Source organism: Pan paniscus, chromosome X (genome assembly GCF_029289425.2).
Source record: "Pan paniscus chromosome X, NHGRI_mPanPan1-v2.0_pri, whole genome shotgun sequence".
NCBI lineage: Eukaryota > Metazoa > Chordata > Mammalia > Primates > Hominidae > Pan > Pan paniscus.
The window spans coordinates 80,253,087-80,277,801 of record NC_073272.2 but is presented as its reverse complement, the minus strand read 5'-3'; the positions used below and the strand labels follow the sequence as shown (position 1 = coordinate 80,277,801).

The following is a 24,715-nucleotide window of genomic DNA, read 5'->3' as shown; positions in this document are numbered from 1 at the left end:
CGGTAGCATATGAAGGTTCCAATTTTGCCACATCTGTGTCAACATTCGTTATCTATTTGATAACAGTCATTATACTGTGTATGAAGTAATTTTGATGTATATTTCTCTTTTGGCTAAAGAGGCTGAGGATCTTTTCATGTAATTATTCAATTTTTTTTGTCTATTTTCTAGTTGGGTTATTTACCTTTTTAATTTCTAAGAGATTTTTACATATTCAAGCTCCTTATGTCAGATACATAATTAGCAAATAATTTTCCCATTATGTAGATTTTCTTTCCATTTTCTTGATAGTGCCTTTTGAGGCACAAAAGTATTTTATTTTGATGAAGTCCTATATATATATATATATATATATATATATATATATACATTTTTTTTAACTTGAGCTTTTGGCATCATATTTAAGAAACCATTTTCAATTCCGAGATTATGAAGATGTATGTCTATGCTTTCTTCTAATGGTTTCATAGTTTTAGCTCTTACGTTTATGTCTTTGATCCAGTTTGAGTTCATTTTGTATATGGTGTGAAGTAGAGCTCCAAATTCATACTTTTTCATGTGGATATCCAGTTGTTTTAGCACCATTTGTTGAAGAGACTATTCCTTATTCCTTCCCCCATTAAATTCTTTTGACATTCTTGTCAAAAGTCAATTTACTAGAAATGCGAAGGTGTACTTCTATACCCCCAATTATTTTCTATTGATCTATGTCTATCCTTATGCCAATACTTCACTGTCTTAAATACTAAAACATTGTAGTAAGTTTTGATATCAAGAAGTGAGTCCTCCAACTTTGTTCTTTTTCAAGTCTCTTTTGACTATTCTGGTACTTTTCATTTCCAAAATAGTTTTAGGATCAGTTTGCCAGTTTCTGGGGGGGAAAAACCACCTGGAATTTTTACACACATTGTATCATTAATATGTCTGTAAATTAATGCAATGCCTGTGAAAGTATTGCAGTATTAACAACAGTGAGTCTTCTGATACATAAACATAGGCTCCCTTTGCATTTGTTTAGGTCTTCTTTAACTGCTTTTAACATGTTTTTGTGGTTTTTAGTGTAGACGCCTTGAATGGCCTTGGTTAAATTTATTCTCAACTATTTGATTCTGTTTGGTGCTACTGTGAATGGAATTGCTTTCTTAATTTTAGTTTCAGAGTGTTCATTGAAAGTATACAAAAATACAACTGATTTTGTACATTGATTTTTTTTATCCTGAAGATTTACATAACTCATTTATTCATTATAATAGATTTTAATGGATCATTTAGGATGTTCTACATAAAAAATCATGGCATCTATAAATAGAGTTTTTATCTTCCCTTTCTAAACAGGATGTCTTTTATTTCATTTTTCTTGCCTAATTGCCCTTGCTGGAACCTGCCATAAAATGTTGAACAGAAGTGATGAAAAGAGACATCCTTTTTGAGCTTAATCCCTAAGATCAGTTAAGAATAAGCTCAGTCTTTACCCCATGAAGTATTATGTTAGCTGTGGGGTATTTTATAGATGCCTTTTGTCAAGTTGAAGTAGTTCCCTTTTATTCCTAGTTTATTCAGTGTGTGTGTGTGTGTGTGTGTGTGTGTGTATGTGTGTGTGTGTTTATCATGAAGGAGTGTTGCGTTTTGTCAGATGCTTTTTCTGCAACTTTAAGATGGTCAAGGGGTCAAGATGGCCAAATAGGAAAAGCTTCGGTCTGCAGCTCCCAGCAAGACCAACGCAGAAGGCGAGTGTTTCTGCATTTCCAACTGAGGTACCCATTTCATCTCATTGGGACTGGTTAGGCAGTGGGTCCAACTCACGGAGGGCAAGCAGAAACAGGGTGGGGCATCGCTTCACCCAGGAAGTGCAATGAGCCAGGGACCTCCCTCTCCCCACCCGAGGGAAGCCATGAGGAACTGTGCTACCCAGCCCAGATACTATGCTTTTTTCACAGTTTTTGCAATCTGCAGATCAGGAGATTCCCCTGTGGGCCTAACCACCAGGGCCCTAGGTTTCAAGCAAAAAACTGGGCGGCTGTTTGGGCAGACACCAAGCTAGCTGCAGGAGGTTTTTTTTTGTTTTTTTTGTTTTTTTTGTTTTTTTGTACACTAGTGGCGCCTGGAACCCCAGTGACACAGAAACACTTACTCCCCTGGAAATGGGGCTGAAGCTAGGGAGCCAAGTGGTCTCGCTCAGTGGGTCCTACTTTCCCAGAACCCAGCAAGCTAAGAACCACTGGCTTGAAATTCTCACTCCCAGCACAGCAGTCTGAAGTCTGGGATGATCAAGGTTGGTGGCGGGGTTGGGGGTGGGGTGGGGGGGTAGGGTCTGTGTCAGCCATTACTTAGGCTTTAGTAGGCAGTTTTTCCCTGACAGTGCTAAGGAGGCTGGGAGGTCTGGGCTGGGTGTAGCAAAGCGGCTGTGGCCAGACTGCTTCTCTAGATTCCTCCTCACTGGACAGGTCATCTCTGAAGAAAAGGTAACACCCCCAGTCAGAGGCTTACAAACAAAACCCCCATCTCCCTGGGACAGAGCACCTGTGGGAAGGGGTGGCTGTGGGTGCAGCTTCAGTGGATTTTATCATGCCCGCCAGCTGGCTCTTAAGAGAGCAGCTGATCCTGACAAGAGGATTCTCCCAGCACAGCGCAGCAGCTCTGATAAGGGACAGATTGCCTCCTCAAGTGGTTCCCTGACCCCCATGCCTCCTAAGTGGGAGACACCTCCCAGCAAGAGCTGACAGATACCTCATACAGGAGAGCTCCAGCTGGCATCCGGTGGGTGCCCCTCTGGGAGGAATCTTCCAGAGGAAGAAACAGGCAGTGATCTTTGCTGTTCTGCAGCCTCTGCTGGTGATACCCAGGCAAACAGGGTCTGGAGTGGACCTCCAGCAAACTCCAGCAGACCTGCAGAAGAGGGGCCTGACTGTTAGAAGACAAACTAACAAACAGAAAGCAACAACATCAACATCAACATCAAGGACCCCCCACCAAAACCCCATCCAAAGGTCATCAGCCTTAAAGATCAAAAGTAGATAAATCCACAAAGATGAAGAAAAACCAGCACAAAAATACTGAAAATTCCGAAAACCAGAATGGCTCTTCTCCTCCAAATTATCATACTCCTCTCCAGCAAGGGCACAAACTGGATGAAGAATGAAACTGGTGAATTGACAGAGTAAGCTTCAGAAGGTGGATAATAACAAACTCCTCTGAGCTACAGGAGCATGTTCTAACCCAATACAAGGAAGCTAAGAACTTTGATAAAAGGATACGGGAACTATTAACTACTATAACTACTTTAGAGAGGAACATAAATGACCTGATGGAGCTGAAAAACACAGCACGAGAACTTCATGAAGCATACACAAGTATCAATAGTTGAATCGATCAAGTGGAAGAAAGGCTATCAGAGACTGAAGATCAACTTACTGAAATAAGGCATGAAGATAAGATTAGAGAAAAAGGAATGAAAAGTGCAAACAAAGCCTCCAAGAAATACAGAACTATGTGAAAAGACCAAACCTACAATTGATTGGGGTCCCAGAAAGTGACGGGGAGAATGGAACCAAGTTGGGAAACACACTTCAGGATATTATCCCAGAGAACTTCCCCAACCTAGCAAGACAGGCCAACATACAAATTCAGGAAATACAGAGAACACCAATAAGATACTCCTCGAGAAGAACAACCCCAAGACACATAATCATCAGATTCTCCAAGATTGAAACAAAGGAGAAAACGTTAAGGGCAGCCAGAAAGAAAGGTCAGGTTACCTACAAAGGGAAGCCCATCAGACTAAAAGCAGATCTCTCTGCAGAAACCCTACATCCAGAAGGGGGTGGGGGCAAAATTCAACATCCTTAAAGAAAAGAATTTTCAACCCAGAATTTCATATCCAGCAAAATTAAGCTTCATAAGCAAAGGGGAAATAAAATTCTTCCCAGGCAAGCAAATGCTGAGGGATTTTATCACCTCCAGGCCTGCCTTACAACAACTCCTGAAGGAAGCACTAAACATGGAAAGGAAAAACCAGTAACAGCCACTGCAAAAACAGGGCAAATTATAATGACCAATGACACTATGAAGAAACTGCATCAATTAATGCGCAAAATAACCAGCTAACATCATGATGACAGCATCAAATTCACACATAACAATATTAACCTTAAATGTAAATGGCTAAATGCCTCAATTAAAAGACACAGACTGGCAAATTGGATAAAGAGTCAAGATCCATCAGTGTGCTGTATTCAGTAGACGCATCTTCCATGAAAAGACACACATGGGATCAAAATAAAAGGATGGAGGAATATTTACCAAGCAAATGGAAAGCAAAAAAAGCAGGGGTTGCAATCCTACTCTCTCAAACAGACTTTAAACCAACAAAGATCAAAAAAGATGAAGGGCATTACATAATGGTAAAGGGATCAATGCAACAAGAAAAGCTAACTATCCTAAATAAATATGCACCCAATACAGGAGCACCCAAATTCATAAAGCAAGTTATTAGAGACCTACAGAGACTGAGACTCCCACACAATAATAGTGGGAGGCTTTAACACCACACTGTCATTATTAGACAGATCAACAAGACAGAAAATTAACAAGGATATTCAGGACTTGAACTCAGCTCTGGACAAAGCAGACCTAATAGACATCTACAGAACTCTCCACCCCAAATCAACAGAATATACATTCTTCTCAGTGCCACATAGCACGTATTCTAAAATTGGCCACATAATTGGAAGAAAAACACTCCTCAGCAAACAGAAAAGAACTGAAATCATAACAAACTGTCTCTCAGACTACAGTGCAAGCAAATTAGAACTCGGGATTAAGAAACTCACTCAAAACCGCACAACTACATGGAAATTGAACAATTTGCCTCTGAATGATTACTAGGTAAATAACAAAATTAACACAGAAATAAGTAAGTTCTTTGAAACCAACGAGTACAAAGAGACAACGTACCAGAATCTCTGGGACAAAGCTAAAGCAGTGTTAAGAGGGAAATTTATAGCACTAAACGTCCACAACAGAAAGTAGGAAAGATCTAAAATTGACACCCTAACAGCACAATTAAAAGAACTAGAGAAGCAAAAGCAAACAAATTCAAAAGCTAGCAGGAGACAAGAAATAACTAAGATGAGAGCAGAACTGAAGGAGATAGAGACACAAAAAACCCTTCAAAAAATCAATGAATCCAGGGGCTGGTTTTTTTGAAAAGATTAACAAAATAGATGGACTACTAGCTAGACAAATAAGGAAGAAAAAAGAGAAGAATCAAATAGATATAATAAAAAATGAAAAAGGGGATATCACAGAAATACAAACTACCGTCAGAGAATACTACAAAACCTCTATGCAAATAAACTAGAAAATCTAGAAGAAATGGGCAAATTCCTGGATACATACACCCTCCCAAGACTAAACCAGAAATAAGTTGAATCCCTGAATAGACCGATAACAAGTTCTGAAATTGGGGCAATAATTAATAGTCTACCAACCAAGAAAACCCAGGACAAGACAGACTCACAGCTGAATTCTACCAGAGGTACAAAGAGGAGCTGGTACCATTCCTTCTGAAACTATTCCAAACAATAGAAAAAGAGGGTCTCCTCCCTAACTCATTTTATGAGGCCAGCTGATACCAAAACCTGGCAGAGACACAACAATAAGAGAACATCTCAGGCCAATATCCCTGATGATTGATGCAAAAATCCTCAATAAAATACTGGCAAACCGAATCCAGCAGCACATCAAAAAGTTTTATTTTATTTTATTTTATTTTATTTTATTTTATTTTTTTTTATTCTTTGTTCTTTTTTTTTTCTTCTTTCTTTTTCTTTTTTCTTTTTTCTTTTTTAAAAAAAGTTTAATCACTACAATCAAGTCGGCTTCATCTCTGGGATGCAAGGCTGGTTCAACATATACAAATCAATAAACATAACCCATCACATAAACAGAACCAATGACAAAAACCAGGATCATCTCAATAGATGCAGAAAAGGCCTTTGATGAAATTCAACATCCCTTCATGCTAAAAACTCTCAATAAACTAGGTATTGATGGAATGTATCTAAAAATAATAAGAGCTATTTATGACAAATCCAAAGCCACTATCATACCGAATGGGCAAAAGCTGGAAACATTCCCTTTGAAAACCGGCACAAGACAAGGATGCCCTCTCTCACCACTCCTATTCAACATAGTTCTGGCCAGGGCAATAAGGCAAGAGAAAGAAACAAAGAGTATTCAAATAAGAAGAGAGGAATTCAAATTGTCTCTGTTTGCAGATGACATGATTGTGTACTTAGAAAACCCCATCATCTCAATCCACAAACTCCTTAAGCTTATAATTGACTTCAGCACAGTCTCAGGATATAAAATCAACGTGTAACAATCACAAGCACTTCTATACACCAACAATAGACAAGCAGAGAGCCAAATCATGAGCAAACCCCCATTCACAACTGCTACAAAGAGAATAAAATACCTAGGAATACAACTTACAAGGGATGCGAAGGAACACTTCAAGGAGAACTACAAACCACTGCTCAATGAGATAAAGTAGGACACAAACAAATGGAAAAGCATTCCATGCTCATGGATAAGAAGAATCAATATAATGAAAATAGCCATATTGCGCAAAGTAATTTATAGATTCAATGCTATTCCCATCAACGTACCATTGACTTTCTTCACAGAATTAAAAACAACTACTTTAAATTTCATATGGAACCAAAAAAGAGCCTGTAAAGCCAAGACAATCCTAAGCAAAAAGAACAAAGCTGGAGGCATCCTGCTACGTGACTTCAAACTATACTACAAGTCTACAGTAACCAAAAGAGCATGGTACTGGTACCAAAACAGATATACAGACCAATGGAACAGAACAGAGACCTCAGAAATAACACCACACATCTACAACCATCTGATCTTCCACAAACCTGACAAAAACAAGCAATGGGGAAAGGATTCCCTATTCAGTAAATTGTGCTGGGAAAATTGGCTAGCCATATGCAGAAAACAGAATCCAGACCCCTTCCTTACACCTTATACAAAAATTAACTCAAGATGGGTTAAAGACTTAAATGTAAAACTCCAAACCATAAAAACCCTAGAAGAAAACCTAGGCAATACCCTTCAGGACATAGGCATGGGCAAAGACTTCATTACTGAAACAACAAAAGCAATGGCAACAAAAGCCAAAATTGACAAATGGGATCTAATTAAACCAAAGAGCTTCTGCACAGCAAAAGAAACTATCATCAGAGTGAACAGACAACCTATAGAATGGGAGAAAATTTTTGCAAGCTACCCATCTGACAATGGTCTAATATCCAGAATCTTCAAGGAACTTAAACAAATTTACAAGAAAAAAAAAACCCATCAAAAAGTGGGTGAAGGATATGAACAGACACTTCTCAAAAGAAGACATTTAGGCAGCCAAGAAACATATGAAAAAAGGCTCATCGTCACTGGTCATTAGAGAAATGCAAATCAAAACCACAATGAGATACCATCTTACACCAGTTACAATGGTGATTATTAAAAAGTCAGGAAAGAATAGATGCTGGTGAGGCTGTGGAGAAAGAGGAATGCTTTTACACTGTTGGTGGGAGTGCTAATTAGTTCAACCATTGTGGAAGACAGTGTGGCTATTCTTCAAGGATCTAGAACCAGAAATAACATTTGACCCAGCAATCCCATTACTGAGTATATACCCAAAGGATTATAAATCATTCTACCATAAAGACACATGCACAAGTATGTTTATTCCACCACTATTTACAATAGCAAAGACTTGGAATCAACCCAAATGTCCATCAATGATAGACTGGATAAAGAAAATGTTCCACATATTCACTATGGAATACTATGCAGCCATGAAAAAGAATGAGTGTATGTCCTTTTCAGGGACAAGGATGATGCTAAAAGCCATCATTCTTAGCAAACTAAAACAGGAACAGAAAACCAAACACTGCATGTTCTCATTCATAAGTGGGAGTTGAACAATGAGAACACATGGACACAGGAGTGGAACATCACACATTGGGGCCTGTCAGGGGGTGGGGTGCAAGGGGAGGAAAAGCATTAGGACGAATACTTAATGCATGCAGGTCTTTAAACCTAGATGATGGGTTGACAGTTGCAGAAACCACCATGGCACCTGTATACCTATGTAACAAACTTGCATGTTCTGCCCATGTATTCCAGAACTTAAAGCAAAATTAAAAAGAAAAAAAAGATGGTCATGTGGGTTTTGTCTTGTATTCTATAAATACCGTATATTACATTAATTGTTTTTCACACATTTTACTTACCTTGCATTCCTTAGATAAATCCCATTTGATAATAGTTTATAATCTTTTTTATATGTTTGAATTTATATTACTGGTATTTTGTCAGATTTCTGCATCTATATTCATAAGAGATAAAAATGTACAGGTTTTTTTTGGCTGGGCGCGGTGGCTCACGCCTGTAATCACAGCACTTTGTAATCACAGCACAGGCTGAGGCTGGCAGATCATGAGGTCAAGAGTTCAAGACCATCCTGGCCAATCTGATGAAACCCCGTCTCTACTAAAAATACAAAAATTAGCCGGGCGTGGTGGCACACACCTGTAGTCCCAGCTACTTGGGAGGCTGAGGCAGGAGAATCGCTTGAACCCGGGAGGCGGAGGTTGTAGTGAGCTGAGATCGTGCCACTGCACTCCAGCCTGGTGACAGAGTGAGACTCTGTCTAAAAAAAAAAAAAAAAACCTACAGGTTTTTTTTCTTATGATATTTTTGTTTGCTTTTGATATCAGGGTAATATTGGCCTTATAGAATGAGTTGGGAAATGTTCACTTCTCTTTCATGTTTTTGAAGAATTTTAAAGAATCGCCATTAATTCTTATTTATCTATTTGTTTATTTATTTATTTATTTATTTATTTTGAGACAGAATCTCACTTTGTCACCCAAGCTGGAGTGCAGTGGTGTGGTCATGGCTCACTGCAGCCTTGATCTCTTGGGCTCAAGCGTTCCTTCCACCTCAGCCTCCCTAGTAGCTGGGACTACAGGCATGCACTACCACACCTAGCTAATTTTTGTATTTTGTCTGTGGACATGAGGTTTCACCATGTTGCCCAAGCTGGCCTCGAACTCCTGGAATGAAGCAATACACCCATGTTGGCCTCTCAAAGTGCTGAGATTACAGGCGTGAGCCACTATGCCCAGCCTATTAATTCTCCTTTAAATGTTTGCTATAATTCACCAGTGAAGCCATATATGTGTAGGCTTTATGTGTTGAAAGGGTTGTTTTTTTTTTAAAATTATTAGCTCAATATTTGTATTATAAATATATTTAGAATTTCTATTTTTTCCTTGAGTCCATTTTGATAGATTATGTATTTCCAATAATTTGTCCATTTCATTTAGGTTATCTAATTGGTTGGCATACAATTCTTCTCAATATTATGTTATAACCCTCTCTCGTTTCTGTGAGTTTGGCAGTAACATCTCTTTTATTCCTGATTTCAGTAATTTGAGCCTTCTCTCTTTTTTTTCCCCTTGGTCAGCCTTTATTGTATTCATCTCAAAGTAATTTTCTAATTTCTCTTTTGATTCCTCTTTGACTGATTATTTAGGAATGTGCTATTTAATTTTCTTTTTTTTGTGTGTGTGTGTGAGACGGAGTCTCACTCTGTTGCCCAGGCTGAAGTGCAGTGGCATGATCTCAGCTCACTGCAACCTCCGCCCCCTAGGTGCAAGTGATTCTCCTGCCTCAGCCTCCAAGTAGCTGGGATTACAGGCGCCTGCCACTGCACCAAGCTCATTGTTGTATTTTTAGTAGAGACAGGGTTTCACCATCTTGGCCAGTCTGGTCTTGAACTCCTGGCCTCCTGATCCACCTGCCTCGGCCTCCCAAAGTGTTGGGATTACAGGCGTGAGCCACTGTTCCCGGACCTCTTTTTTTTTTTTTTTGGAGATGGAGTCTCACTCTGTCACCCAGGCTGGAGTGCAGTGGCACGATCTTGGCTGACTGCAACCTCCGCCTCCCAGGTTCAAGTGATTCTCCGGCCTCAGCCTCCTGAGTAGCTGGGATTACAGGTACGTGCCACCATGCCGGCTAATTTTTGTATTCTTAGTAGAGACGAGGTTTCACCATGTTGGTAAAGCTGGGCTTGAACTCCTGACCTCGCAACCCACCTGCCTTGGCCTCCCAAAGTGCTGGGATTACAGGCGTGAGCCACCCACGCCTGGCCTGCTATTTAATTTTCATATATTTGTGAGTTTTTTCAATTTTCTTTCTGTTATTGATGTTTAATTTCTTTCCATTATAGACAGAGAACATATTTTGGATTATTTCTTTTTCCTTTTTCTTTTTTTTTTTTTTTTTTTTGTGAGATGGAGTCTGACTCCCTCACCAGGCCAAAGTGCAGTGGCGTCATCTCGGCTCACTGCAACCTCTGCCTCCCGGGTTCAAGTGATTCTCCTGCCTCAGCCTCCTGAGTACAGGATGCTGGGACTACAGGCATGCACCACCATGCCCAGCTAATTTTTGTATTTTTAGTAGAGACAGGGTTTCACCATGTTGGCCAGGATGATCTCGATCTCTTGACCTCATGATCTGCCCACTTTGGCCTCCCAAAGTGGTAGGATTACAGGCATGAGCCACTGCACCCAGCCTCTTTTCTTTTATACATAGAGATAGGGTCTCACTCTGCCCAGCTTGAAGTGCAGTGGCATGATCACAGCTCACTGTAGCCTCAAACTCCTGAGCTTGAACTGTCCTCCCATTTCAGCCTCACAAGTAGCTAGAATTGCAGGCATGCACCACCACAAACAACTTGTATTATTTCTTTTTTTTTTTTTTAAACTGTTTTGTTTTTCTAGAGATGGAATCTTGCTATGTTGCCCAGGCTGGTCTTGAACTCCTGGGCTCAAGTGTTTCTCCCACTTCAGCCTCCTTGGCTTAATAATTTTTTGTATTACTTTTGTTTTTTTAAAATTATTAAGGTTTGTTTTATGGCCTCGCATATGGTATATCCTGGAGAATGTTCCATATGTACTTGAGAAGAATGTATACTCCGTTCTCATTGAGTGGAGTGTCTCTTGATGTCTATTAGGTCCAGTTGTCTCATAGTATGTTCAAGTGTTCTATTTCCTTGTTGATATTTTGCCTGATTGTTCCATTTATTATTTGAAATAAAGTATTGAAACCCTCAACTATTATTGCTGATTTGTCTATTTAAATCTTCCTATCAGTTTTTGCTTTATGTATTTTAGTACTGTGCTGTTAGGTGTATGTATGTTTATAATCATTATATTGTCCTGGTGTATTGATCCTTCTATCATAATAAAATGTCCCTCTTTATTTTTAATAACTTTTTATTTTAAATTTTATTTTTTCTGATACCAGTACAGCCACTCCAGCTTTCTTGTGCTTGCTGTTTGCATGTTATTAGTTTTTCCATCATTTTAATTTTAACCTATTTGTATCTTTGAATAAAAAGTGTTTCTTCTGGGCCAGGCATGGTGGCTTACATCTGTAATCCCAGCACTTTGGGAGGCCAAGATGGGAGGATCACTTGAGGCCAGGAGTTTGAGACCTGTCTGGTCAACATAGCAAGACCCTATCTCTATTAAAAAATAAAGTGTCTCTTCTGTAGATTGCATATAGTTGAATTATGTTGTTGTTGTTGTTTTTTTAACCCAGACTGACATCTGCCTTTTGATTGGATTGTTTAATTCATTTTTTTTTTCTAGAAACAGAGTCTCACTCTTTGCCCAGGCTGGAGTGGAGTACGGTGCACTATCATAGCTCACTGTAACCTCAAATTCCTGGGCTCAAGCTATTCTCCCACCTTAGCCTCCCTAAGTGCTAGGATTACAGGCATGAGCCACCACACCCAGCATAATTCATTGATACTTAATGATATTATTAATATATTTGAATTTATATCTGCCATGTCACTTTTTGTTTTCTTTATGCATGGTGCTCTGTTTGTTTCTCTATTCCTTCTATACCACCTTCTTTCAGATTAAGTGAATCTTTTCTAATGCAGAATTTTAATTTCTTTAATGATTTTTTACAATACATTTTTGTTATCTCCTTAGCTATTGATCTAGAACTTACCTTATACATCAGAATCAGCTTCCAATTTATACTAATTTAATTCTGTTGGGAGACAAAAATGTTATTTCTGTATTTGCTTTACTTTACTTCCTTCCTTTTTGTTTTGTTATTGTTATACAGGTTACATCTATAAATGTTACAAACCAAACAATACATTGTTATAATTATTTATATATATGTATACTTTTAAAGAAGCTAAGAAAAGCTAGTATATATTTATAGCTTTTGTTAAATTATTAATTTTCTTTTTTTTTTTTTTTTTTAAGACAGAGTCTCACTGTGTCACCCAGGCTGGAGTGCAGTGGCACAATGTGATCTTGGCTCACTGCAACCTCCGCCTCCTGGGTTCAACCCATTCTTCTGCCTCAGCCTCCCGAGTAGCTGGGACTACAGGTGTGTGCCACCATGCCTGGCTAATTTTTTTATTTTTATTTTTAGTAGAGGCAGGGTTTCACCATGTTGGCCAGGCTGTTGTCGAACTCTTGACCTCAGATGAGCTGCCCACTTTGGCCTCCCAAAGTGCTGGGATTACAGGTGTGAGCCACCACACCCGGCCTTGTTATATTAATCCTATTTATCATTTCTTGTTCTCTGCATCTGTCCCTGTGGATTTAAGGTGCCATCTGGAATTACTTCCATACCCCAATACGGCTTTGTTCCAATCCATCTTCTTTTTGCTGTTATTGGCAGATACATAATATTTCTATATGTTATAGGGTGAACTATGCATTACATACACATTGTTTCATAAAATTGTTTTCTAAATAATTTAAGAAAGGAGAATAAATATGCATTTATACTGCTTTTCATAATTACATAACTATCTTTACCATTGCTTTTTGTTTTTTGTGTGGATTTGAATTACTTTCTGGATTCAGTTGCTTTCAGCTTAAATAACTCTCTTTGGTATTTCTCGTAATGTAGGTCTGCTAGAAACAAATTTTTCTCACTTTATCTGGAAAAGTTTATTTTACCTTCAATTTTAAAGTTAGCTTTGCTGAATATATGACTTTTGTTTAATGAATGTTTTCATTGGGCACATTGAGTATGTTATCACACTGCCTTCTGGCCTCCATTGTTTCTGGTGAGAAGTCAGCTTTTAATCTTCCTTTGTAAGTTTGTAAGTGATGAGTCATTTTTCTCTTGCTGCTTTCAAGATTTTCTCTTTGTCTTCTAGCATTTTTATTATAATATGTCAGCTTGCGGATCTCTGCATTTATCTTACTTGCAGTTCATTGAGCTTTCTGCATGTGTTGATTAATGTTTTTCAATAAATTGGGAAGTTTTTAGCCATTATTTCTTTTTTTTTCTGCTTCCTTCTCATTCTTTCCTTCTAATAGTCCCCTTACACATATGTTGGTGCATATAATATCCCATAATTCTCTGAGGCCATCTTCATTTTTCTTCATTCTTGTTTTCTCTGCTCTTTAGAGTTAATATGCTCTATTAATCTGTTATCAAGTGTGTTAATTCTTTATTCTCCCAGTTCGAATGGACTCTTTTTCCCTCTAGTGAGTTTTTCATTTCAATTATTGTTCTTTTGAACACCAGAATCTCTATTTCATTTTTAAAAATATTTCCTTTTCATTTATATTCTGTTTGATTTGACATTGACATCATACCTTCTTTCATTTCTTTAATAATAGTTTCCTTTAGTCCTTCAAATATATTTATCATGGTTACTTTGAAGACTTTGTCTACTAAATCTGACATCTGGTAATTTTCATAGGCAGTTTCTGTTGCCTGCTCTTTTGGTATTGGTGTATAGTGTATAGTTTATACTTTCCTGTTTATTTGCATGCCTCATAATTTTTTGTTAGAAACTAGGTTATTTTAGATAATATATTGTACCAACCCTGGGTACTTGTTCTTCCCACTCCAGGTCTTATTATTTTTGTGTGCTTGTTAACTTCATTGTGTGAAACTGCTGATGTTGTTCCTCAGGGGGTACAGCCTTGGGTAGGCACATAATCACCCTGGGATAACACTGATTTTGGCAGGGCTCCCTTTAACTGCCTCTTTCCCTGACCACAGCCAGCTCTTAAATCACGCTAATTACCGGCTGATTGCTCTTTTGTTTTCGACAACACCCTGGGGCATAAATTGCTTCACAGACTGATCCAATCAAATTTGGGCACCTTAGTAGGAATATTTTCTTAGGTTAGTGTTTAAGACTTGCTCTGACTCTTGGAGGACTTTTTTGCTGCCCTTTCTCTCTGTTTTCTCTCCAGCAAACTGGTTGGCCTACAGTTTAGCCTATAATTTTAATAAATTTACCAATTTCCCCCAATTTTCTTTTACCATAACCTTCTTTGTTCTTGAGAGCACCCTTAGGCTTGAATTTTTCCACACTCAGTTGCAAATAAAGTCAGTTATTTTAGGGAGAGATTCAGAGCTCTCTCTTCTAAGACCTACCTTTCCCTTAGGGCAGAATCTCTGAGCCACAATTCTGGTCCTGGAGACTGGAACAATGGCATAATTCTCTCTGATATCTCTGCTTGAGAACATGAGTGCTTGGTGGAGGAAGGAGACAATAGCCCTTAATCTCTTTAGCTTGCCTCTCTTAGAATGCATCTACTGCTCCTCACTCAATCCAGGGTCAGGGAGATCGATGCCCCAGTATGCTCAGTAGCACCAATGCCCAAGATTTAGCTTTGTCCTATGGTTAGGGGCTGGGTGGAAAAAAGGAGCCACCACCTCTTGGCCACACTAAACCAGAACTTAGCCTCAGCAACAGGTAATTGGGGGAAGCATGAGAAATGGTTATGTCCTGCTCCTCCTAGGAAGATAGCCCTCTAACTGAGATCTAGGAGGAATAAGGAGTCTTGTATTTTTGGATGTTTCAGTCTAGAGTAGAGCTCACCTCTTCACTGGGCTGGGAGGCAGGGTTGGAAGAGTGGGTTTTGGTTCATTTACCACAAACTTTCACTGTTCTTAAAATTTTAGTAGCTTTTTCTTGAATAAATGATTTTTCATTTGTTTTATGTCATCAGAAACATTTCCAGAGACTTTAGATGGTTGTTTATATAATTTTCACCAGTTTCACTGTGAGCTGGTTCACAAAGTTCCTCATGCTCTCATGACAGAAGTGGCATGTATCCATTTACATGTAATGTTAGTATTGATGTAGGTGGAATTATATCTATATTAATTTGGTTTTGATATCTCATGTCTTTTTTGTTCTATTCCTCCTTTCCTGCTTTCTTTTGTACTAAGTAAATATATCCTAATAAAATTTTTGATGATTTTTTTCACATTTTAAAAATTTTCTTAGTGGTTGCTCTATGGTTTGCCATATACTTCTTAGTTTATCAGAATATACTTCATTTTTTAAAATTTAATTTTTTTTAGAGACAAGGTCTTGCTCTTTTTCCCAGAGGTGGAGTGCAGTGGTGCAATCACAGCTCACTGCAACCTCAAAGTCCTGGGCACAAGTGATCTTCCCACCTTGGCCTCCTGAGTAGCTGGACCTACTGGCGTATGCCACCACACCTCACCGTTTTGTTTTTCTTTGCAGAGACAGGGTTCTCACTATGCTGCTTAGGCTGGTCTCAAACTTATAGCCTCAAGTGATCCTCCCACCTTGGCCTCCCAAAGCACTGGGATTACAGGTATGAGGCACCATGCTCAGCCTTATATTTCATGTTTATATCATCTCTTTTGAGGTATACAAATGCTACGCTTTTATAGCTCTATCTTGTCTCTTTTTTCCCATTATTATTATTCATATTACATCCATGCAATATGTTAAAATATGTTAATATATTATGATGTATGTAATATATTAAACATAAGAATACATTATTTTAATTATTACTCTATACAATTTTTTAAAGAAGCTGAGATAATAAAACGAAGCAACTATTTACTTAGTTTGTTATATTAATCTTATTAACACTTCTGCTCTTCCGTCTCAGTATTTCCTACCATTTTTCTTTTCTTCTGCCTTCCTAGGGAGAACCATTAAGTTTTTAACATTTATATTCCATTGCAATGTGATTTTTTTCTTTTTTTAATTTGAGACAGAGTCTCACTCTGTTGCCCAGGCTGGAGTGTAGGGGTGCGATCTTGGCTCACTGCAACCTCCACTTCTTGGGTTGAAGCAATTCTTCATTCTCTTTTTTTCTTTCTTTCTTTTTTTTTTGAGACGGAGTCTCGCACTCTTGCCCAGGCTGGAGTGCAGTGGTGCCATCTCGGCTCACTGCAAGCTCCGCCTCCCGGGTTCACGCCATTCTCCTGCCTCAGCCTCCCGAGTAGCTGGGACTACAGGCACCCGCCACCACGCCTGGCTAATTTTTTGTATTTTTAGTCGAGATGGGGTTTCATCGTGTTAGCCAGGATGGTCTCGATCTCCTGACCTTGTGATCTGCCCGCCTCGGCCTCCCAAAGTTCTGGGATTACAGGCGTGAGCCAGCGCGCCCGGCATGCCTCAGCCTCCCTAGTAACTGGGATTACAGGAGTGCACTACCATATCCGGCTTTTTTTTGTTTTGTTTTTTGAGACGGAGTCTTGCTCTGTCGCCCAGGCTGGAGTGCAGTGGTGCGATCTCGGCTCACTGCAAGCTCCGCCTCCCGGGTTCACGCCATTCTCCTGCCTCAGTCTCCTGAGTAGCTGGGATTACAGGCGCCCGCCACCACGCCAGGCTAATTTTTTTTTTATTTTTAGTAGAGACGGGGTTTCACCGAGTTAGCCAGGATGTTCTCGGTCTCCTGACCTCGTGATCCGCCCGCCTCAGCCTCCCAAAGTGCTGGGATTACAGGTGTGAGTCACCGCGCACGGCCCTAATTTTTGTATTTTTAGTAGAGATGGGGTTTTGCTATGTTGACCAGGCTGGTCGTGCACTCCTGGCCTCAAGTGATCTGCTCGCCTTGGCCTCCCAAAGTGCTGGGATTACATGCATGAGCCACTGAACTCGGCTTAAAATATGCTTTTTAAAGACCAAAGTAAAATAAAAATGTGTTGGTGGATTGAATTGTGTCCTCCAAAAAGATGTCCATGTCCTAACCCCAGTACTCGTGAATATGATCTTACTTAGAAATAGGGTCTTTGTGGATGTAATTAAGTTAGGGTTCTGGAGATGAGATCATCCCGGCTTAAGGGTGAGCCTGAAATCCAATGACTGGTGTCCGTATAAGAAAAAGGAGAGGAAGATTTGACATGTCATATGAAAGAAGGCCATATGAAGGTAGAAGCGGACATTAGAATTATGCTCTCACAAACCAAGTAATGCCAGGAGCCACCAGAAGCTGGAAGAAGCAAAGGATTCTCCCCTAGAGCATGGCTTTGGTAAACACCTTGATTTTGGACTTCTGGCCTTTAGAACTGTGAGAGAACAAATTTCTGTTGTTTTAAGCCACCCAGTTTGTAATAACTTGTTATGGCAGCCCTAGGAAACTAGTATACCTACCAAGTAAACATTCCAGATTTATTTTCTATGTAGGTCAATTTTTGCTTCAGTTTATAAACATTTTCCTCCCTGTCCATTTAAGACTTTGGCCACAGGGTTAAGAGTGGTGATTCTAATTGTTACAAAATACTTCAGAACATTAGTCCCCATTTATTAGTATTGATCTTGAACAACAAATAAACACATTTCATGGGAACACATACATTTCAATAACTTTCCTATTCCCTATCTAGGCATTACAATCAAGAAAGTAGCAGGGAAGTTGTGCCAGTTCATCAATTTGTTGCTTATCATCTCCAAAATTCACCATTATTGACTGCTCTGTGAAAATGGATCTGATCCATTTAAGTATTTTTCCTTTTGTCAGCTGGCAATGAAGCTTTTCCAGTAGAGGAAACTGGAAAGATGTTGCAGAGAGAAAAGGTTTTGCTCCCTCCTTCTGGCCGGCTTACTGGGTAGGGTGTTCCTGCAGCTTGTGCAGCTCTCTCCAGTGGCTGGCTTCTGTGTTGCAGTTTCAATAGCACCAGGCCGCTTCCCCTGGCACCCTCCCTCTTGTGGTTTTTGTAGTAAAGTTCCTCTGCTGAAACATTTCCCTATGAACATCCTTCTCAGGCACTCTAGCAGGCCAATTCCAGAGGGTGGGTTTCCAGCAAGTTCTAGAATGCAGAGTTCCAGTAATTTCCAGAGGTTGGAGTTTCAGCAAGTTCTGCCTGTAAGGCAATACAGAATATTTCCTGCCATAGAGTGAGTCTCCACCGGCTGTGTTCTCTCTAAGAAGGTCTGGATCTCAGCTAAGGGCAGAGAATGCTTTATCTCAGTTCCAGGGGTAGTGGCTATCATATCTACTATTATATACCTGCTACATCTGTAGTATTTAGAGTTCTCTTTACTTCTTGCTAGCTAAGCCCTCATTATTCCAATTTCCTGTTATCATTAATAATTGAACTGACTGATACAGAGGTGATCATGGAATAACTGCCACATAAATTTTGAAAGAGTACACAAATACATTTTCACACGAATTTTATAACAATTCCTTGAAGTAGACATGGCAAATACTATTTATTATTCACATTTTACAGGTGAGGAATGAGGTTCACAGGCTGTGAGTGGACCAAACTCATAGTCATTTTTATCATTTGTAAAATGAGAATAACAATTGAACCTATCTCCTAGGGTCATTGTAAAGATTAAATGAGGTAAGCACATAAAAGTGCTGAGGACATGATAATGGCTTGTTAAGTGTTAACTGTTACATACAGGTCAAACATCCCTAATCTAAAAATCCAAAATTCAAAATGCTCCAAAATCCAAAATTTTTGAGTGTCAACATGATGCCACAAATGGAAAATTCCACATCTGACCTCAAGTGGAGGATCACAGTCAAAAGGCAGTCAAGACTTTGTTTCATGCACAAAGTTATTGAAAATATTATATAAAATTATCTTCAGTCTATGTGTATAAGGTATAAATGGAACAAATGAAATTCACATTTAGACTTGGGTCCTATAGCTGAAATATCTCATTATGTATATGCAAATATTCCAAAATCTGAAAAAGTCCAAAATCCAAAACATTTCTGGTCCCAAGGACTTTGGATAAAGAATACTCAACCTGTACATTATACTTCAACTATAAAATTATTCAGTCTGGTATTTTGCTAAACTACTTGCAATGAATTGTCTAGGTCTCATGTATCTTTTTATATCATTTTGTTGTATCAATTATTCATATTTGTTTTGTCAAGTTCCATGGCAATAACAACCAAAGATAAGCCTATCACTTCACAATTACCTCCTGTGGTTATTGCTTTCTGAGGAAAAAAAAAATTACAAGTGAGAGCTAATCAACCTAGGCTAAGTTTATGTCAACTTAGAAATTCAAGGCCCACTGTGGTCAGTGGCAGAGCTGAGTGAGGAAACCCAATTCCCAAGAATATAGCCTTAAATTTAGATGAACCTTCAAATTGTAATATTTCAATGTAAATAATACATGCAACTTAAAATGCATTTCTGGTCTCATCAGGTTTAGGTGAGGGAGTGGGGTGGGGACAGGATGTTATGGGAAAGTAGGGAAGAAAAGGACCCGGTTTACTAATCTGTGTCAATTATCATACCAACCCCTTTCATCACTGAAGATTTCAGCAACCAAATACTGAATGAAGGTCAGTGCGGTACCAAGGGTTGGGGTTATATATTAAACAGTGTAGTCCCGAACCTGTAGAAAACTATTGATACCTTGCATAGAGATAGGCAATAATACATAAAGATTATTGAAAACTCTTGGTTAAAGTACTTTAGTAGTATTTGAAAACACAATAGGAAATTACCCTGTAGGAATGGGATGTGTTAGATCCCAGCCGTAGATACGGCACGTGTTAAACTTTCAGAAGGGGGAACATGCTTCACGGCTGATTGCAAATTTCTCATGCAATATTTGTCAGAATCCAGGAGCATTTTAAGTGGTCTTCTAACAATATAAGCCCCGCACTTTGGACTGGTAAGTACAACATTTTCATTTGGTAAATAATAATAATTTTAAACAGAAACAAGTCACGACCAAATAGCGACTCATCCTCCCCCAGGCATAAAACCCTTTGGCCAGCTAGCCGCCTTTCCACGGGGTAGAGTATAAACAACAAACAAAACCGCTTTGGTACCGGGAGGAAAAAGGGGAAAGGAGTCGAGTCAAAACACCGTCTCTTAAGTTCCTCAAGATCAACCCAGGGGGAAGGGTCCTCCACCGGAAAGGGCCGGATTGCCTTCACAGGAAGGGAAAGTCACTCCGGAGCTCGCAGACGCGAATGCCACCACAGAGTTCCAAGGCGGCTGCCAGAGCGTCGGCCGTCAGTTAGCACCTCCCCCTCCTTCCCAGAGCTGTAGCTAAGCAACCATCGGGCTCCGGGAGAGTCTAGGCTCAGCTGCTGTATTAGTGCCTCTAGCGGGGAACTATGAGCGCTGCAAAACCCTATCACCATTTTTACCCTCCCCTCTCTCCACCCCCTTTGCCCCCGCCCACCTCTTCGCCACTTCGGCTCCTCCCTCTTCTCGCTCCGTCTATTTCTCTCTCTCTCTCTCTCCGCCCCCCCCACCCCCCGCGTCTCTCTCTCTCTCTCTCTCTCTCTCTCTCTCTTTTTCCTCTCTCTCTCTCTTCTCTCTCTCTCTCACTCACTCACTCTCTCTCTCCCTCTCCCTCTCCTCTCTCTCCTTCCTCCTCCGCCTCCTCAGCTCTTGGGCTAGAATATCTATGGGTCGAAACGTGATGCGATGAATTCGAGAGAGAGCGAAACTAGGACGAGGAGTGCGGCGGAAGCGGCGGGACTCCCGGGCATGGGGGCTTCACCACAATAGAGGCAGCGCCCCCACCCGCCCCTGCCAGCCCCTCCGGAGCGAAGCCCCCAAACCCCCTCGGGAAAAGGATGGCGGCAGCACCTACCCAGATCGAAGCCGGTGGGTAGCTGTGTCGGGGGGTGGGGGGTGCTAAGGGAATGGGGGCTTAGCGCGAAGGCTGTCAGTTTCTTTTGAAAAAGCTTCTATTTCTCTTCTCTACCTCCCTCTCAACCTCTTTTCCCCCCTCTTCCCCAGAGCTGTATTACCTGATCGCTAGGTTCTTGCAGTCTGGACCCTGCAACAAATCCGCTCAGGTAAGGGGAAGAAAGAGATCTGGGAGTCGTGGTGAATGGTCCCAGTGGGGAAATCGAGGCAGCGGGACGAGCAGTTCCGTTGAGGGTGAGGGAAAGGCCGGCCTTGACTAGTCAAACGGTCAGCGGCTGGGCTTTAAGTGTGGAGGGAGGAATGGGTTGATGGCCCGAGCTGCTCCTCATATCTGTGTTTCCCTTTTGCTCAGGTGCTAGTGCAGGAGCTCGAGGAGCATCAGGTACGGAGCCCCTTCGGGAAGGGTGGGGAGGGTTGAGGTGAGACTGGAGGAAGGGGAGGGCAAGTCAGGGGCGGAAGACGGGCTGGGATAGAGGATTCGATCTGGGTACCCGTAGCTGTTGTCACCGGGGTGAATTGGCTTCTTCCCTCAAAAGGGGCAGACAACGCTGGGGTCTTAACTCGTCCCCGCTTTATGCTTGTGGGAGGCAGTTTTTCAGGATTTCCTTCTCGACCCCCCTTCCCCCCCCCCCCCATATACTCGTCTAGCTCTGAGCCAATAGCTATCAGGCCGAGAGAAATAAAGACGGTAAAGTGTTGAGGACTGGGACACAGGTTGGGTCCAGTTGATGGGGAGCGGAGGCTTTTCCTTCATCATTTGCCTCCGCTTCCCCCTTTCTTTTCGTCCGGCCCCCAGCTGATTCCGCGCCGCTTAGATTGGGAGGGGAAAGAGCACCGAAGAAGCTTCGAGGATCTGGTGAGTAAAGTTTTCATTTCAACTTAACCTAACTCTTTCACCACTCCCTCCCCACCTTGTACCCCCAACCCGCCCCCCACCTCTCAGCCGACGAGGTTCTAGAGCTCGGTGCAGAGCCAAAGAACGACTGCCCCTTCCCCCATCCCTGCTAGTCGGAAAAAGGGTACCTTGCCCTCCCCTTGGCCCTGCTTGTTTCCACCCGAAAACTTTGAAGAATGTGAGTTGATTATCAGAGGTGCCGTGTTGTGGATTATGAATATGTTACAAACATTGGGGAAGGCCCATTGTAGGCGGAAAAGGGAGAGAAACCAAGGGGTTATCTTGGGGCACGTACTAAGGTCTGACGCTGGCCAATGACAGCGTTGGTAACAGCCCGGAGTTCCGGATTAGTGGAAGAAAACTGGTTTCTGGTTGGTCCTGGCCTGAAATACGGGAACTAAGGCCAGGCTTGGTCTTTTTTTGGGGGGGCGGGGGGGCAGGGGGGAGGCGTGGGAGGAAGGGGCTCTGGAGGGGAATTGACGGACCAGGGATTAGGAAAAACGACATAATTAAAAATAATAAGGAGCGTCAAGCCAATTTCAAATTTTGCCGGTTAGGTAATGGTCTACTGAGTAAAAGCATAATCGTTACGTATCTCCGATTTTATAAGCTCATTCAATCATCAGTTAAGTCGCATTTGCATAGACCCGTTTTCACTAAATAGAAACTGAGTTATCACTTTTTGAGAATTGGTGAAACACGATTTTGGGTTTACAAGGAGACAACAATGGACATATTTAAAAATGGAATATACTTTAGTGAAGGACCAAAGGCATAGGTCTGTGTTGTTTCTCCTGCAAATATAATTCATAGTATAAATGTACCTTGTGTTCAGCATTGACACACAAAAACAGGTGATCCTTTTTATTTTGCGGGGGAGGTTCCCTTGTGTTAGCTGCTGCCACAGTGCATTGGAGGGTAGTGAAAGGAGAAAGGAATGATGTTACTAAAATCTAAATTCAGCTATCTTTCCTTCAAATAAGATCCAAGTGGAGGAAAATCGGACAAAGTTAAAGAAAGTTGGCGATGTATGGTAGACTCTAAATATAAATGATTTAAAATTTGCTTGCAATAAGACTATATTTAAATTGCTTCAATGTTCATTTTGTTGTTTTTGTTTGTATTATCTTACAACAGTGAGGCCACATTATTATGATCAAGTCTACCGACTGTATAGTTTTCTCATATTTTGCAAATCACAGAAAATGGTATAATTGTGATAAGGGTAAACTCGACCATCTGTATTATTAATAGTAACAATTTCTCAGATGGAGAAAAATTAGTTTTGAAAAACTTCATGTACTGCCTGGTTAATTTGTAGTCAGTCTTTCTGTTGGACTTAAGTCTTTCCCTCCCCCTAAAAGAGGCAAAAACAACAGTGCCTACTAATATGTTTTAACACTTAATGACTGATACAGGTTTTTATATATAGTTTTAATACTGAGGTGTATTGAAAATGTTTTCCTTTACATTTGTCCCTCTCACAGCCTATATGTGTTATTTTAAGCAAGTGGCAAAGGAGATTAAAAGGAAAAAGCTTTTTTGAAACTAACTTGACAGTGATAAAAAGGAAATGAAAATCAAAGTAATTAAAAAATAGTCTCCTCACCAAAAAAACCCCAACAACCCAGTTTACTAGACTTTTCCTCATATTGTAAAGACATTTTTACATAATTGTGATCAGTGTCCGTTTTATGCTTCATATTTTTCTTAACATTTAAAAATGTACTTGTGTATTTGAATAGTCATCATTATTTTAATGGTAAGAAAAAATTCAGTTGTATTTAAGGTACGATATGATTTGAACCAAGCTTCCAGTTGAGCATTTGAGCTACTTCGAGATTTTTACTAATAACTTTGCATAGTTAGGTGGTCTTTTTCTGCTTTTTACTTTCTCCCCTATCCCTTCTGCCCCCAGTTATTTTCCTGGACTTTATTCCCTAAAGTGGAGTTACCAGGTCAAAGGGTCTCATGAGTTTTATAGCTCTTGTCATATATTGTTTGCTCTCCAGAAGATTGTACTAATTTATAATGTCATCATCTAGGTATTTAGAGTGAGTTTTTTAATAGCTTTAAATCATTTGGTTTCTTTAATATTTAATAGATGTCAATAGCTCCTGGTTGACTTAAGTAGCTCTTTTTTTTCATTACTAGTGAGGCTTAACCTTTAAGGAATTAAATAAAATTGTTAATTCTTACATATACTCAATTTTAACGTATCTTTTAAGTATTCTTTTCTGTTTTTATATTTTCTATTTTTTTTATGTACACAGAGTTTGTTCTGTTGTTTGAACATTATAGTTTAGATACCATGGTTTTCTTTTACATTTCTGTTCTCTACCTATGGACTTCTTTGTAAGAGAAGATGGGCAGGGTTGAGTGATAATTTGAACAGAAGTGTAGTGGCTGAGAAGTGAATGTGCAGTGTTGGTTTGATTGCTAAATTTGTCAGTAATATTGTTGATTAAAATTATTTCACATATGACCTGATTTTGAGTGGCTGCATTGTAGAAGAGATGGGATACTTTTTCTTGGGGTAGGTGTTTTTGTTTTTTTGTTTTTTTTTTTTGAGACGGAGTCTCGCTCTATTGCCAGGCTGGAGTGCAGTGGCGGGATCTCGGCTCACTGCAACCTCCGCCTCCCAGGTTCAAGCGATTCTCCTGCTTCAGCCTCCCAAGTAGCTGGGACTACAGGCACGTGCCACCACGCCCAGCTAATTTTTGTATTTTTTAGTAGAGACGGGGTTTCGCCATGTTGGCCAGGATGGTCTCGATTTCTTGACCTCGTGATCCGTAAACCTCAGCCTCCCAA

The 24,715-nt window shown here is 40.2% G+C and overlaps 1 protein-coding gene and 2 long non-coding RNA genes across 4 annotated transcripts in view; 1 reads left to right on the top strand and 2 right to left on the bottom strand.

Moving 5' to 3' along the window:
- The window catches only part of LOC129395480 (uncharacterized), a 39,947-nt gene extending 18,517 nt beyond the window's left edge, over window positions 1–21,430 (bottom strand). The window contains exons 1-2 of the long non-coding RNA XR_008622914.1: window positions 21,111–21,430; window positions 2,728–2,886 (exon numbers count right to left, since the gene is read on the bottom strand). This is a non-coding gene — a long non-coding RNA (uncharacterized LOC129395480). The remainder of the gene's footprint in view (window positions 1–2,727; window positions 2,887–21,110) is intronic.
- LOC112438270 (uncharacterized) lies at window positions 17,101–20,267 on the bottom strand. The gene is made up of 2 exons (XR_003026722.3): window positions 20,175–20,267; window positions 17,101–18,306 (listed from the first exon to the last, which is right to left on the bottom strand). It is a non-coding gene; the product is annotated as an uncharacterized LOC112438270 (long non-coding RNA).
- The window catches only part of BRWD3 (bromodomain and WD repeat domain containing 3), a 140,016-nt gene continuing 135,746 nt past the window's right edge, over window positions 20,446–24,715 (top strand). For both annotated transcript variants that reach the window (XM_008978138.4, XM_003824424.5), the window contains exons 1-4: window positions 20,446–20,964; window positions 21,100–21,158; window positions 21,362–21,391; window positions 21,806–21,865. In XM_008978138.4, the coding sequence (XP_008976386.1) occupies window positions 20,934–20,964; window positions 21,100–21,158; window positions 21,362–21,391; window positions 21,806–21,865 (180 nt within the window). In that variant the 5' untranslated portion in view covers window positions 20,446–20,933. The remainder of the gene's footprint in view (window positions 20,965–21,099; window positions 21,159–21,361; window positions 21,392–21,805; window positions 21,866–24,715) is intronic.